Raw genomic sequence first — 14,012 nt, forward strand, 5'->3', positions numbered from 1 at the left:
TGTTTCTCTGTACGAAAGGAAATCAGAATTAGTCACAGGGTGAGGATGTTTTAACAGCGTGGGCTGTGGTAGGTGTGGCAGGGGAAGGGCGCTGCAAACTCCCCCCCCATTCCCACCCCCGGCCAGAGGTGGCATTTGCCGGTTCTCCAAACTAAACATTTCTGCTACTGGATCTCCAGAACCCGCTGGATTTCACCCCTGCACCACCTCAGCACCAAAGTGTGGGCAGAAGCAAGGAAGGGAGATTTTTCTCCTCTCCGGCGGTGGTGGAAAGGTTTTCCTGCGCCCCGAAAGGCCCCCAGCTGGGAGGGAGGAGGGAGCAGGGGACTTCCCTCCAGCCCACCTCGGGGATACCTGCCCCCCTCCTCCTCCTCTTCCAGTGGGCAGTGGGCACGCTCTGGGAGGGCAGAGCCAGGGATAGACTTGCCCACCTTCTGGTTCCTGCCCTCAAGTGGCATCTCAGCAGCCCTGCCTGCCTCCCGGCCACCTTCTCCCTCCTTGGTGGCCCTCCTGGGTGCCCAAAACGGCCCCAGAAAAGGCAGAATGGCTCAGCCACACCTGGTGATATGATAAGTTTATTTATAGGCCGCCCTTTTCCCTGAGGGGACTCAGGGCGGCTTACAACTTATGGGGTAGGGAATACACACAATGACATATAAAACAATATATAATTAAAAATAGAAGCAACATTCACCATTCGGGAGGGGACGGATCCCGATCTTTAACCCCAGGCCTGACGGGATAGCCAGATCTTGAGGGCTGCACGGAAGGTCTGGAGGGTGGTGAGGGTGCGAATCTCCACGGGGAGATCGTTCCAAAGGGTCGGAGCTACTACTGAGAAGGCTCTCCTCCGCGTAGTTGCCAGTCGGCACTGACTGGCGGATGGAACTCGGAGGAGGCCTAATCTGTGTGATCTAATAGGTCGCAGGGAGGTAATTGGCAGGAGGCGGTCTCTCAAGTGCCAAAACCTTAAGAGGCTTCCAGCCTCCGGCATCAGAAGCAGCACCCAATGGGAGTCCGGGGGCATCTCTCTCTCTCCCCCTCCCCCCCCCCGGGACAACCCAGCTGAGCACAGAGAACCGAGCGAGCGGCTCGGCCGGAGTTTGCCAGTTGCCGGGTAAAGGAAAACCTTTGTAGCTAAGGGCTGAGCGGAAGGAGCCCTCAAGGCGCTTCCTGAGCTGCCTGGTGAGATTGACTGCGGGGTGTTGTCTACCTCTTGGCTGTTGGCCTGGGGTTAACCTTAGGCCTGTCGGTTGTCCTTCTTGCACAGCATGTGGAGGTCGGTTGTCTCTCTGTGTCTGTTGTGGGAGGTCTGTTTATCCCATGTTCCCACTCAGTTGCTGGTGAAACATGACCTTCCCTCCTTTTGGGGACCCCCCCCCTCCTGCGGGGTCTCTCCTAAGGGCTCCCAGACTCGGGGGATGGGTGGGGGCAGGCGGCCTCTGCTGCAGCCAGCAGGGAGGGCTCAGCTGGCACAGGGAGGGGGGCACTTCGGAAGGAGGGGCAGAGACATCCATGGGTCGGAGGCCTCTCTGCTGAGACAAGCAGCCCCTCCAAGGGGAAATACCCACAAGACCCTGCGGCACCTGGAGGAGGAGGAGGGAAAAGGGGGGTTACCCAGCAGGAACCAAAGGTTCCCCCGCTTCAGCCAGGGCCCCATCCACCCCGAAAGGCAGCAGCGTCCCCGCAGAAGACAGCAAGTGTGATAGTCAGCTGCCATCATCTCCAGAGGACCCTGAGCAGCCACTGCTGGTGGCCGGCTGAACTCCCAGCCTTCAGGCCTGGTCCCCCCCCTCAGGTCCCTGGGTCCTGCCCGAACGTGTGGCGGAGGAAGCCCAGGAGAGCCAGGCTCCAGGACAAGCAGGCAGGGTCTGGGGGCCGAAGGAGCTTCCTGGTGCTGGTGGAGGAGCCGGCCCTGAGCAGCTGCCTTGACAGGGGGCCGGATGTCCCCTGAAGGGGCCGAGCTGGGTGGGAAGGCCCCACTCGGGCTAGCCGAGGCCCAGGCAAGGACGCCCAGCCGGTCTGGGTGGAACCGAGAGAGGAGGAGGAGGAGGGACAGGGGTCCCAGGCCTCCTTTCCCGGGATCTGGGCTGCTGCGGGCTCCCTCTGGCCCTGGGAGTCTCTCCCCCCTTCCTTCCCGCCTCCAGGCCCTTCTCCTCGGACGGCCTCCCCGCCTCTTGGCCAAGACCTTCGGTTGAGCGGCTGCGCAGAGCCCCTTTAGCAGGGCGGCGGGAGGGCTGCTCTCGGCCGGAGGGAGGCGGGCCGGACCCTGAACGAGCGAGCGCCGCATCGTCCCCCGGCAAGGTCGGTTGGGCCGGCGAGACGCCGCCGCCTCTGGCGAAGGAGGGAGGCGGGAGGGAGGGAAGAATGCCGCCGCCGCCGCCGCCCCCCCTTCCTCCGGCCGGTCTCGCGAGGCGCCCGTGGCCGGGAGCGCCTGGGAGGCTGCCGGAGGGGTGGGGTGGGGGAGGCAGCGGGGGCGGCCGTAGCGCTGCTGCGGCGGCGGCGGGGCTGACGCTCTTCTTCCCTCTCTTGCAGGCTCTCCCAGCGCCCCGATGTCTGCCGCGCCGCCCTTCCCCAGACGCTGCCCGCGCCGCTTGGCCCGCCCGCTGCGGTGGCTCTTGGGCTGCCTGGCGCTGCTGTCGGCGCTGAGCTTCCTGGTGGGCGGCGGCTACGAGGAGCTTCTCTCGCGCTCGCTGCCCCTCCTGCTGCGCCGCCAGCCTCTCGCGCCCACCGCCGCCCGCCCGCCGCCGCCCGCCGCCGCCTTCGCGCTCTCCCCGCCGGCCTGCGCGGCGGCCGAAGCGCCGGGGCTGCTGGTGCTGGTGGCCAGCGCTGCCGGGCACGCGGCGCGGCGGGCGGCGGTGCGGGCGAGCTGGGGGTCGGCGCGGGAGGCGGGCGGGCTGGCGGTGCGCACCGTCTTCGTGGTGGGGCTGCCCGCGGAGGAGGAGGAGGAGGAGGAGGAGGCGGCGCTGCAGGCGGCGCTGGAGCGGGAGGCGGCCGAGCGCGGGGACCTCCTGCAGGGCCGCTTCGCCGACACCTACGCCAACCTGACGCTGAAGACGCTGGCGCTGCTGGGCTGGGCCGCCGCCCGCTGCCCCGCCGCCCGCTTCGTGCTCAAGGCCGACGACGACGTCTTCCTCAACCTGCCGGCGCTGGGCCGCCACCTGCGGACGCTGGACGCCGCCGAGCGCCTCTACCTGGGCCGCGTCCACTGGAGGGTCCTGCCCAGCCGCGACCCCGCCAGCCGCCACTACGTGCCCGCCGCGCTCTACCCGGAGCCCGCCTTCCCGCCCTACTGCAGCGGCACCGCCTACGTCCTCTCCGGCCCCGCCGCCGCCGCCGTCCTGGCCGCCGCCCGCCACCTGCCGCTGGTGCCCCTGGAGGACGTCTTCGTGGGGCTCTGCGCCCGCCGCGCCGGGCTCTTCCCGCGCCACCTGGCCCGCATGGCCGGCTCCGCCCGCTTCCCGCCCGACCCCTGCTGCTACCGGGAGGTTCTCTACAGCGCCCACCGCGTCACGCCCGCCCAGATGCTGGCCATGGCCGCCCAGGCCCAGCTCCCCTGCTCCGCCTGGCACCGGCTCCTCGGGCTGGCCCGCTGCAAGGCCATCAGCTGGCTGGCCGGCGACGACGGAGGAGAGCCGACCGCGGGAGCCGGCTCCCCTCGGAAGGCTGCGTCCCTTCGGCGGAGGACGGAGCAGGGCGCCTCCCGCTCATCGGTCTTCCCGGCGGCCCTTCCCCGCTGAGCGAGCGACGGACTCCGAGAGGACCTTATGCGGCAGCCGCCGGGGAGAAGCTGCCCCACAGACCTGAGGGGCGTCTGGAGGGGCTTGGAGAGCAGCGAGGCTGCGGGACCCTCCTGCCAGCTGGAACGGGGGCTGTGAAGGCAGCAACTTTGCCCTCAGCGGGGAGTTCAGGCTCTGGGGGGCCCAGGAGGAGCCCTGCACTTTCCCAGGGGCCCCTGGAGTTGGGGGGGAGGGGGCTGCAGCCCTTTACCTGGGGGTGGGTGGGGGTCCTGTGTGACAGGAAGCCCCCTGCAGAACCCAATGGGCGTATTTTTTTTGGGGGGGTTGCTTCTCTGCCCCCCTCATCCCAAGGACGCTTCATGCACCCCTGGAGAGCCCCCCTTCTTTGCCAACTGCTCCTCCCTGCCCAGAGAGATGACGCAGGTCAACCAATCACAAGTCTGTATTCAGGCAAAGGTCCAGAGTCCCAAAAAGCCCCCCGAGGAGTCTTGGGGAAGGTCCATGGGGCCCAGCTGTCCAGCGCACGGCCGGTGTCCAGAGCCGCAGCCGCCCACAGCCACCGTCCTGCGTGTGGCAGGGACGCCAGAGTCCTCTGCCCGCTATTTCCGGAAGCGATCCAGCGCCGAGCTGTGGGCCGCGGGGAGTTTGGTCTTGGGGACGGCTGGCTGCCCCTCTGCCTTGGCAGCCAAGCTCTTCCGGACCAGGGCCTGCCGGGAGGAGGAAGGTGGGTGGGCGTGAGCAGGAACTGGCACAAACTCCGCCGCCCTCCCGTCCCCACAAGAGCCGGGGCCCAACCCGGTGAATGTGCTGCTAACTCCGGCCCTCTGGAACGAACTCCCCGTGGAGATTCGAACCCTCACCACCCTCCAGGCCTCCCGCAAAGCCTTTAAAACCTGGCTGTTCCGACAGGCCTGGGGCTAAAGAGCTTTTGCCCCCCCCCTCCTCGAATGGTATGGTTGTTGTGTGTTTTTACATTGTGTATTGTTCTGTTCGTCTTTTTTATTCCTTATTTATACGCCCCCCCCCTTGACTTGGATTGTAAGCCGCCCCGAGCCCCCTTTGGGGAAAAGGGTGGCATAGAAATTCAATAAATTCAATTCAACTCAAAGGCCACCGTGTTCTTGTGTGCGCTTGGTGATGTATTAAAAGCAAACCTTTGGCAGCCCCATTGTGGCTCAACAGGACTGGGGGAGGAAAAAGGAGGAGCCCACGTCGCTACGAAACGGTCGCCCGATCTCGATGCTCCGAGATCGCCGCCAATACTTTTATGGCTGGGTGGTGCAATCGGACCTCAACCGTCCCGTAGAGACGGGTGAACGGGAAGACGACGTTCTGCTGATCACGGGGGCATCGCAAAGTCCCTGATTGATCCAGGAGAAAGTCTCTCAGCTGGCCTTAAAAGTCCAGCCTCTAGGCTGACCAGCTCCAAAATGGGAGGAAACGGAAGAGAAAGTGTTTACAGCTGGTGAGGAATTTTTACCCGTTCTAAAAGAGACTGCCTATAAAAAACTTAAAAGCTAATTTAAATCTAAGAATAAAAGAAATAAGTGGCAGAATTAAGCTTTGGATGGTTTTGGTCAGTGTGTTATCTTAATTTTTAAACATTGTTTTCATGGATGGAATTTATGTAAACCGTTTGAAATGAATGGATCAAGTTTTCTTCTATAATTTTTACTATTATTTTCACAACCTACGGACCAAATTTCTCCTTATTAATCACGTGCGTCTTTTACTCTTTCTTCTCTATTTCATGTAAGAATTTGACTGTTTTTTTTAAACTTGGAATATTAAGAGATACAAAAAGAACAAAGAGAATTGCAACAATGGTAACAACAAAGGGAGAGATATAACACTGCTACTCACTTGTGTATTGAAAACAAAATACTTTTACTTTCACTACTGATCATCCTGGTCTGGAACTTTAAAGTCTCACAGTTTGTTTATAGAAAGTGATAAGAAGCACCATTTGTTTTTATACAAATGTTCCTTTGAAGAACATCCTTAACCAGGGATCTGATGGTGAACTTTGGTGTAACCTTGTAAAAATCTTCCAAGTCAGAGCAGCAGTGTTTTCTACAGCTGGAAACAATGGCTTATTTCCAACAATAGAGAGAAACTGTCAGCTTGCAAGAGATAATGTTTGCAATACAGAAACCATCAGACACATTTGTGAAAAGGTTTGAAAAATTAGAGCACCTAACAGAAAAATATGATGAAAAGGATGGAGATGCTTATCAAATGGGATAAATAGAGGGCAGTGCCAAGCAATAAAGAGAAAAATGACTACAAAGAAATCAAATTTGCTAACATCTGTGGTGAATGGTTTCTGTCTGGAAATGGAAAAAGTAGAATATGGAAAGGGGAACCAGATGGATGGGAACCCTACCCTAGATGGCAAGACACAGAAGAAGAAAAAAATAAAAGAACTTATGGATTTAAAGGGAGAAATTTTATTAGTAATACCATCGATAACAACCCTGACAATTAAAGACAAGCTGATTAAGGAAAAAGAAGGGCATCGAAATTACATGAGAGAATCAATAAACAAGGAGTTGCAAAGAAGAGTCCATATAAACTTGATTAAGGAGACGATTAAGAGGACTGATGCTGCAAATGGCAGAAGACATGAGACTGTTTCGCTACTGCAAAGAGATACAGGCTGATAGATGAAAGAGTTTAATCTAAAACTAGTTGGACCTAGTGAAATTGAGTGACAATAGATGTGGTTAAATAATTGAAAATGATGATAATGTATATACCATATGTATTGGTATAACAAGTAGTAATTGGATATGAAAATTGAACGGTACCTATGAAAGGAAGATGAGAAATGCTTTGGTTTCACATAAAGATTAATAAAAAAAGAACTAAATTATGATAACAAAGGAGAGATAATGATAACAATGTGCATATAGGTATGGGTACAATATGGGGAAATTGGATGTAAATTGTAAACAGTGATTTGGAAAGGAAGATTAGAAACCTTTGTTACTAAATGTTATTGATGTTCAGCTAGAACAGGCCGTAAGGAACAGTGTTATTGGGATACTAGAAATAGCAGACGAGATGCCAGTACGTGGTTACGTCTTGAGTTTTGGTATGTTTTATGATGAAGGACGTTTAAACAATTATAGTCAAACGAGAATGGGGGGGTAGGATGATGGTAATATGCACAAGTATGTTTGATTTAAAATACTAGAATTAATATGAATCCTGAGTGACTGTGAAAGAAACGCATGAATTTTTTTGTAACCAACACTTTCTACAGTATGTAAAGAAAGAGGGTTTTTTGTGTGTGTTGCGTCTGTTTTGAAAAAAACAAAACCTTTTAATTAAAAAAAAGAAACCAGGGCTGGGGGAGGAGGGGGAGGGGGAGGGTCCAGGGAGGGGGAGACTCACCCGCTGTTCCTCGGCGGCCACCTTCTTCCTCCGCTTCAGCCGGCTGCCTGCCGAGTCCCGGCCCTTCAGCTTCCTCCGAGGGGAGAAGGGCTCCTTGGCCTCCGGGTCGTAGCCCTGCGGGGAGGGGGCAGGGAGTCAGCCTCCTCTCCGCCGCATCCTGAGCTGCCTCCTCCTCCTCCTCCTCCCCCCATCGGTGCCCACACGTACCAGCCTCTCCGCCCGCTCCTTGCGCTGCTGCTCGGAGGAAATGGGGTCCACCCGGCCCAGCTCCGTGGGGTCCAGGCTGATCAGCTCCGATGGGATCTGGGGAGAAGAACCGGCCGTGAGGGGAAGCCGGGGGGGGGGGCTCCTCCCCCAGAGCTCCCTCTCCCACCCGTGGGGCCCCTGGGGAGGGGGCTGGGGAGGGAAAGGGAGGGGCAGGGGGCTCACCTTCTCCAGGAAAGCTTTCACCTCCCACTCCTGCCTCTGCCGGCGGCTGCGGAAGGGATTGTTCTCCAAGGCGTCGAAGTTGGGCTCCCCAGCGCCTGCAGGGCGACAGGGCGGAGGGAGGTGTCCTCTCCCAAAACAGGGTGGCCCATCCCCACTCCCTTCTACCCACCCCCCCTCTGCCCTGGATGGCCACTGCCCCCCTCCCCCCCTTTACCTGGGACCAGAAGGCTGGCCAAGCCCTGCTGATGCCCCACGCCCAGCACGTCCTCGAAGGGGCAGAAGCGGAGGCCGTGGGAGGGGCCGGGCAGCCTGTGGCACAGGTAGGGCTTCTGGGGCGGGCCGACCGAGACGTCCTTGTACACCTGGGGAGGGGGGGGGAGAGGGGGGCAGCTCAGGAGAGGCCAGGCCAGTGTGGGGGTGGGAGGGCCAGGCTCTTCCCGCAAGGTCACTCACCTGCACCACCTCCTGGCAGGCGGCCCCCAAGAGCCCCCGCTGGCTGAAGTCCAGCAGCCCAGCCCCACAGGGCAGCAGCAGAGAGTGGAGGCGCCGATACGCCCGGAGGTCGTAGATGTGGAGCTTGTGGTCCAGCCCCGAGGTGGCCATGTAGCTGCGGGAGAAAGCAAGGAGGGCCCCTTCTACGCTCTGCATGCCCCCCGCCCCCACCCCCCCACCCCTCAGGCCAGTTGCCTGCTCACCTCCCGGAGGGGTCGATGGCCACGGCCCTCACGGCCCCCTGGTGGCACAGCATCCGGGCCAGGGGGGCTTTGGCGCTGGGGCTCCAGAGGGTCACCGTCCCTGCAGCAGCGGAGGGAAGGGGGAACAGTGGGCGGAGGCGCTCCAGACGTGGGCAGGGAGACCCCCCCCCACATCCCTCCCCTCCCCCCCACTCACCGTTGCTGTGCCCCAGGTGGACGATGGCGTTGGAGGGGTTCTGGGCCATCACCGCCAGCCGGCCAGCCTTGGTGCAGATGGTGGCCACCTCCTTCCCCACCGAGATGTCCAGGTACTGCAGGAAGCCGGACTCGCTCTGTGGGGGGGGGAGGGGGAGAACAGTTCTGGGAGGGGGGTGGAGAAAAATGCTCTCCCCCCCCCGTTTTCCGGGGCTCTCCAGCCCAGCTGACCCTGGTTGACGGCTTTGGCAAGGGGCCGGGGGTGGGGTGGGGTCCCAGGAGCGGCCCCTTTGGGGGAGACGGCCGAGGCCCCCCCCCGAGGCCCACTCACCGCTGTGGCCAGCAGGAAGTGGTAGGGCAGGAACTCCATGCGCTGGACGCCGTTGAAGCGCTTCAGGCAGTTGAGCTCCACGCCTTGCTGGTCGTAGACGTAAAGCCACTTCCGCTGGGCCACGGCAAAGAGGGTCTCCGTGTGCAGCCACCTGCAACAGGCAGGGCAGGAAGTCAGAAAAACGAAAGACCCCGGGAAATATCACCTCCGTGTCTTTAGGCAGGAAGCGGGCTCACTCTTAAGAGCCCCCGCCTTCGTCAACGGGGCCATCTAAAGGCCTGGGCGGGTCTATTCTACATAACAAAGATCTCCTCCCCCCTCCAGATCCTTTACCCCTCCCACCACTGGGCGTCTGGGAAGAAGCTCAACCAAGCTTGGACTCAAAACGCAGCCTAGAGAGTTGCCCCTGCATGGCCCCCCAAGGGAGCCTGACAACCAATCAGAATGCAGGATCAAAGGCCTCAGAGAGGGCATAAAACCAGGGACTTTCTCTGTTTCTTCTTCCCCCAACATCCGGAAGCATCTGATGATTCCCCCTTTTCTACTCAGGAGCTCAGGGGGTCCTGCCCACCATTAAACCTTCTTTCCAAGCAGCCTCCTTGTCTCCAGGGTCTTTGCCCCCCCCCCACTTGGAACCGAACCCAGGTGGGCGTTTCTTCCAACAGCCCCTTCACGGGTGGGGGTGGGTGGGGGAAGGGAGGCCTCCGTTGTGGGTTGAAAGACTCACAAAGACGTGACTTTTGGGAGCCGCTGCTATGCAGCCAACATGGGAGGGATTGAAGCCCCCTGCTGGGCTGTGGGGGGGAGGGGGAGCTCTGTGCTCTCCCTCAGTTCCCCCCCAACCTCCCCCCTCTGGGGGGAGGCCCAGAGCTGGCTCCATGTGGGGGGAGGGGGACTCACGTGAGGTCGGTGATGGTCTCCATGACGTTGATCTCACACATCAGGCTCTTTGTCTGCCAGTCCAGGGCAGCCACGTGGCCCCGCGGCCCCCCAGGAGGAGATGCCTGGAGTGGGAGCAACGTAGGGGTGAGTGGGGGGGGGAGGACGCAGAGGGCCCCCCAACCTCGGTGGTCCCAGGCCCTTCGCAAGGCCCCCTCCCTCACCTGCCGTTCCGCGTGTAACTCAGCCGGTAGGGGCCGAAACGATCCAGGCGCAGCTCAAAATGCTGGGGGGGGGGGAGGAGAAAGGGAGGGGGGGGAAAGACAGAGTGGTGATGAAATTGCTCCCCCCCAGACCAGTAACCCCCCCCCAGCCCAGAGCACAGCCCCCCCTCGCCCCTCCTTTCCCACCTTTGCACTGGCAGCCAGATCGACGGCAGCAGCGATCTCGGCCTGGGAGACGGTGCAGGTGTCCTCCTCCCCCTCCCCCTCCAGGAACCTGGCGGCCAAGAAGAGAAATGGGGGCGTAATGGAGGGGCCAGTGTTGCACACACACACACACAGACGACTCATTTTTCGCCCCTTAAAAAAGAGTGAAGCGAAAACCATTCCAACAAAGCCGTCATTCTCTTTTCAAGGCGAATTGAAAGGCCTCCACAGAAGGAAATGACTTCAGGGCCCCCCCCCCTTAAAATGGGATCTGAATGCAAACAGACATGACTCCCCCCCACCACCACCACCTTCGGGCTGGCCCTGCGCCCGTGAGGAGGCCCCCCCCCTCCCCGCCTGCCAACCCCGTCAATCAAGTGTCACAGAAGAGGAGAAGGCCCGGAATCATCGGGGATGCCAGGAAGGGAGGGAGGGGAGCTTGGCAGATGTTAGGGAGGCCAAAGCACATCTGCAGGGGGGGGGGGAGAGAGAGAGGCTGCCAGACCTCCCGTCCTTCCCCTCCGCCCCTCCGGAGCAGCCAGGGAGAAAGCCAGGGAATTGGGAGGAATCGGCCGTCCAGGGGGAGGGGGGACCTTTTGGCCTCCTGGGGGCCCACGGGGGTCTTGGGGGGGGGGAGAGAAAACATCCATGGACGGACAGTTGCAGGCCGAGGAGGGAGCTTGCAGGCCTCATCCAACCGAAGCTTTAAAGTAATGTACCGGGCCAATACCTCCCAATGGGGGCCATGGGTTGTGTGTGTGTGTGCAGGAGGGGGGAGTGGGGGGACGGACTCACCCGGGTTCCTCCAGCAGCAGCAGCTCCATCCGGGCTGCCTGGCGAGCGGCCGCTCGGGCCTTCTCCTCCTGGGAGGCCAGCCGGTGCTTCAGGCGCTCACTGGACACGGCCTCCTGCAAAGGGGGGTGGGGGGGAGAGACGGCACAAGGGGGTCAGGGGTGGGGGGAGGAAGGGGGGGGGCTGGGCCAGAGGGGGTTGTGTGTGTGTGTGTGTGTTTCTCACCAGCTGCTGTGGGGCTCCTCTCTGGAACTTCCTGGCTCTCTCCGGCCCCACTGGGTCAGGGGCTCCAGGGAAGGGGTCCTCCCTCTGCAAAGGGCGGGGGGGGGAAGAGCAAGCAAAAAACACAGGTGAGGGGGGGTCAGCTTCACCCCCTCCCCTCCTCCCCCCTGATTCCTGCTGCCCCCCCACTCTTACTCCCCTCCCCCCCTCCGCTCACCCCCGAGATCCGCCTTTTGCCCGCCTTCTGCGTCCTCCGCGGCCGCCGGGCCCTCTTGGTCTTCGGAGGGGCGGCCGCCCCATCGCCTCCGGCCCCTCCATGCTCACCGTCCCAGTAGCGCTGCGGCCGCCCGGCCTGCGAAGAGAGGGAGGGAGGGGGGGAGAGCAGTAGGAGGGGGGGTCCGCATTACACCCCCCCCGGAGCCTTCCCAGAGGAGGCGGGGCTGGGGAGTGTGGGGCGGGGGGGGCGCCCGGGGTGGGACTAGATGACCTCCGGGGGTCCCAACCGGCCCCTCTAACTCCGCAGCCGCCCCTCCGCCAGCGCAGGACTCGGGAGCAGCGCCTCACCTTCTTCCTGGCGGCGGGAGCGGCCTCCCCGCGGCTCCCCGCCTCGCCCGCCGCCGCCGCCGCCGCCGCCATCCTCGCCCGGTGCCTCCCTCCGCCCCACGTGGAGGCGCCGCTGCTCCTGCCGCCGCTTCCGCCTCCCCCTCCCAACTGCTTCCCGGAAGTGGACGTCACGGGAGGCAGCCGCCATTTGCCGAGCGGAGTGACGCACCCGCGGCCATTTTGGAGAAGGGCGCGGCCTGCTGCCGTTCCTTCTCCACCGGAGTGAATTTCAATGGCTTTCCGTGGAAGGGGGCACGGGGATGAAGCGCCGCTCGTCAATCCCGTTGTGCGGTTCCCGGGCGCGACTTCTCATTGCGATACTTTGTGGCCAGGATAACAATAAGGAATCCTCTGCCCCCACTTAAGATGGCTGCAGCACCCTCCGTTCTCCCTCCCGCCCGGCCTTAAGATGTGCTGGGCGGAGCTTCCAGAGGGAGGCGGATCCCGGTTGGCTCTGAACAACCGGCCTTTCCTGCGGGCGAAAGGAATTCTGGGAGTTGAAGTGCCCCCCCTCCCTCCCCTTATACGTTCGAGCAAAGCTGCTTTAAGCCCACCAGGAAAAGTTGTGGGGGGGGGGGGAGAAGAGGGAAAAGGCAGGAAGGCAGAAATGGGGGATGCGGGGAGAGAGAAAAGCAGATAAAAAAAGCCCCTTTGCCCATCCAGAGTTTGGCCAGGACGCTTGTCTGAAATTCCCTTGGACTCGTATCCGTTTCACCTATTCACCTATTCATTCTTTTATGCCTGTTATGTAATCCGTGCTTGACGAAATAGACAAATTAAAAAAGTAAAATTCTGACTCAAAAAAATGACCGCAGGGGCTGTTACAGCAACGGTGTCCAAACTTCAGAACTTTAAAGACGTGTGGACCTCAACTCCCAGAATTCCCCAGCCAGCCAAGGCATCCTGGGAGTTGAAGTCCAGACGTCTTTAAAGTCCTCAAGTTTGGACACCGTTGCTGTAACAGATCCAGAGATCTGTTGGGAGTTGCTTGCAGAGGCTTCCCAATCCTTCTCCGGCTTCTTTGCATAGATGGCACTTTCCCCGGCTGAAAGAGGGGGGCTTCCCTCACCTCACCCAGCCTTGGCTTTCATGGCCAAGGAGGGGAGACTTGAACTCGGGGGCTTTCTAACTTGGGGCCTTTAACCACTTTCTCTTGTTCATTTAGGGGTCCTGCCTTGAGTATGTTAGCGTCCCGGTTACTTTCTTCTGTCCCAAGAATGGCTTCGCTTGTGCAACATTTCTGGGAAACGGCCCCCGACCGCATCCCCCCCTCGTCCAACTGAGCCCCCCCCCCCCGTGGTCTGTGCCCACCAATGTTTTGCAGCGAGTGTCTGTGCTCATTCTTACACGTGGTTAATATTAGCGGCTTCTGCTCGCGAGCGCAGGTGCTTATCTGGGTCTCTGTGCCTTGGCACCTGACGAGCATCCATTTACTACAGAATGAGGCTACAGAAATAGCAACAGCACTCAAGACTTATATACCCGCTTCCCAGTGCTTTTACAGCCCTCTCTAAGCGGTTTACAGAATCAGCCTCTTGCCCCCAACAATCCGGGTCCTCATTTGACCCACCTCGGACGGAAGAAGAGCCTGCTGAGATTCGAACTGCCAAATTGCAGGCAGCCGGCAGTCAGCAGAAGTAGCCTGTAGTACCGCTCTAAACCACTGTGCCACCGTGGCTCATTGGAATAATGGAATAAATTTAATAAATAATAAATTTAATAAATAATAAATTTAATAAATAATAAATTTAATAAATAAATAATAATAAAAATAATAAAAAATATCAAACAAAAACTGAGTCCCTGAGTCCCTCTGGGAGTAGGGCGGCATACAAGTTTAATAAATACTAAAAACAATCTTTCGAGGAGTCCCTTCCACGGAAGGGAAGGAAAGCAACCCGCTGATTTTGGCACCCAAGTACTGCAAAAAAGAGCCGAGGTGGCGCAGTGGTTAAATGCAGCACTGCAGGCCACTTCAGCTGACTGTTATCTGCAGTTCGGCGGTTCAAATCTCACCGGCTCAGGGTTGACTCAGCCTTCCATCCTTCCGAGGTGGGTGAAATGAGGACCCGGATTGTTGTTGGGGGCGATATGCCGACTCTGTAAACCGCTTAGAGAGGGCTGGAAGCCCTATGAAGCGCTATATAAGTCTAACTGCTATTCCTATAAAAAAGGCTTTTTTTTTCCAGAAATGAACCTTGAGAGTTTTTGTCCCATTAGAAACTTCAGAACTTTGTTCCAAACTTTCTCTTTATGATCCATAAGAGTTTTGCAAAATCCTGACAACTCATCCACTCCT

General features: G+C 59.5%; 2 protein-coding genes across 2 annotated transcripts; one reads left to right on the forward strand and one right to left on the reverse strand.

The window, feature by feature from the left end:
• Window positions 1-2,498: 2,498 nt before the first annotated feature.
• Window positions 2,499-3,949, forward strand: LOC106551469 (beta-1,3-galactosyltransferase 4). Its single transcript, XM_014069575.2, has one exon. The coding sequence runs from the start codon at window positions 2,553-2,555 to the stop codon at window positions 3,738-3,740; it is 1,188 nt and encodes a 395-aa protein (XP_013925050.2). The 5' UTR covers window positions 2,499-2,552; the 3' UTR covers window positions 3,741-3,949.
• Window positions 3,950-4,167: 218 nt separating this feature from the next.
• WDR46 (WD repeat domain 46) lies at window positions 4,168-11,808 on the reverse strand. The gene is given in 17 exon segments (XM_087703153.1): window positions 4,168-4,447; window positions 7,140-7,253; window positions 7,347-7,442; window positions 7,569-7,663; window positions 7,783-7,930; window positions 8,022-8,175; window positions 8,264-8,363; window positions 8,460-8,595; window positions 8,790-8,940; window positions 9,690-9,774; window positions 9,777-9,793; window positions 9,893-9,954; window positions 10,079-10,166; window positions 10,892-11,004; window positions 11,114-11,197; window positions 11,328-11,462; window positions 11,675-11,808. Coding segments are annotated over 17 exon segments (1,758 nt in total). The 5' UTR covers window positions 11,747-11,808; the 3' UTR covers window positions 4,168-4,339.
• Between the last annotated feature and the right edge of the window lie 2,204 nt (window positions 11,809-14,012).

The sequence above is a fragment of the Thamnophis sirtalis genome, unplaced genomic scaffold (assembly GCF_051295495.1).
Source record: "Thamnophis sirtalis isolate CommonGarterSnake01/CBP01778 unplaced genomic scaffold, rThaSir2_p1.2 scaffold_29, whole genome shotgun sequence".
NCBI classification, from domain to species: Eukaryota; Metazoa; Chordata; class Lepidosauria; order Squamata; family Natricidae; genus Thamnophis; species Thamnophis sirtalis.

Excerpts from the sequence above, each read along its gene's own strand:
- LOC106551469 (XM_014069575.2), top strand. The coding sequence starts at position 2,553 with ATGTCTGCCGCGCCGCCCTTCCCCAGACGCTGCCCGCGCCGCTTGGCC.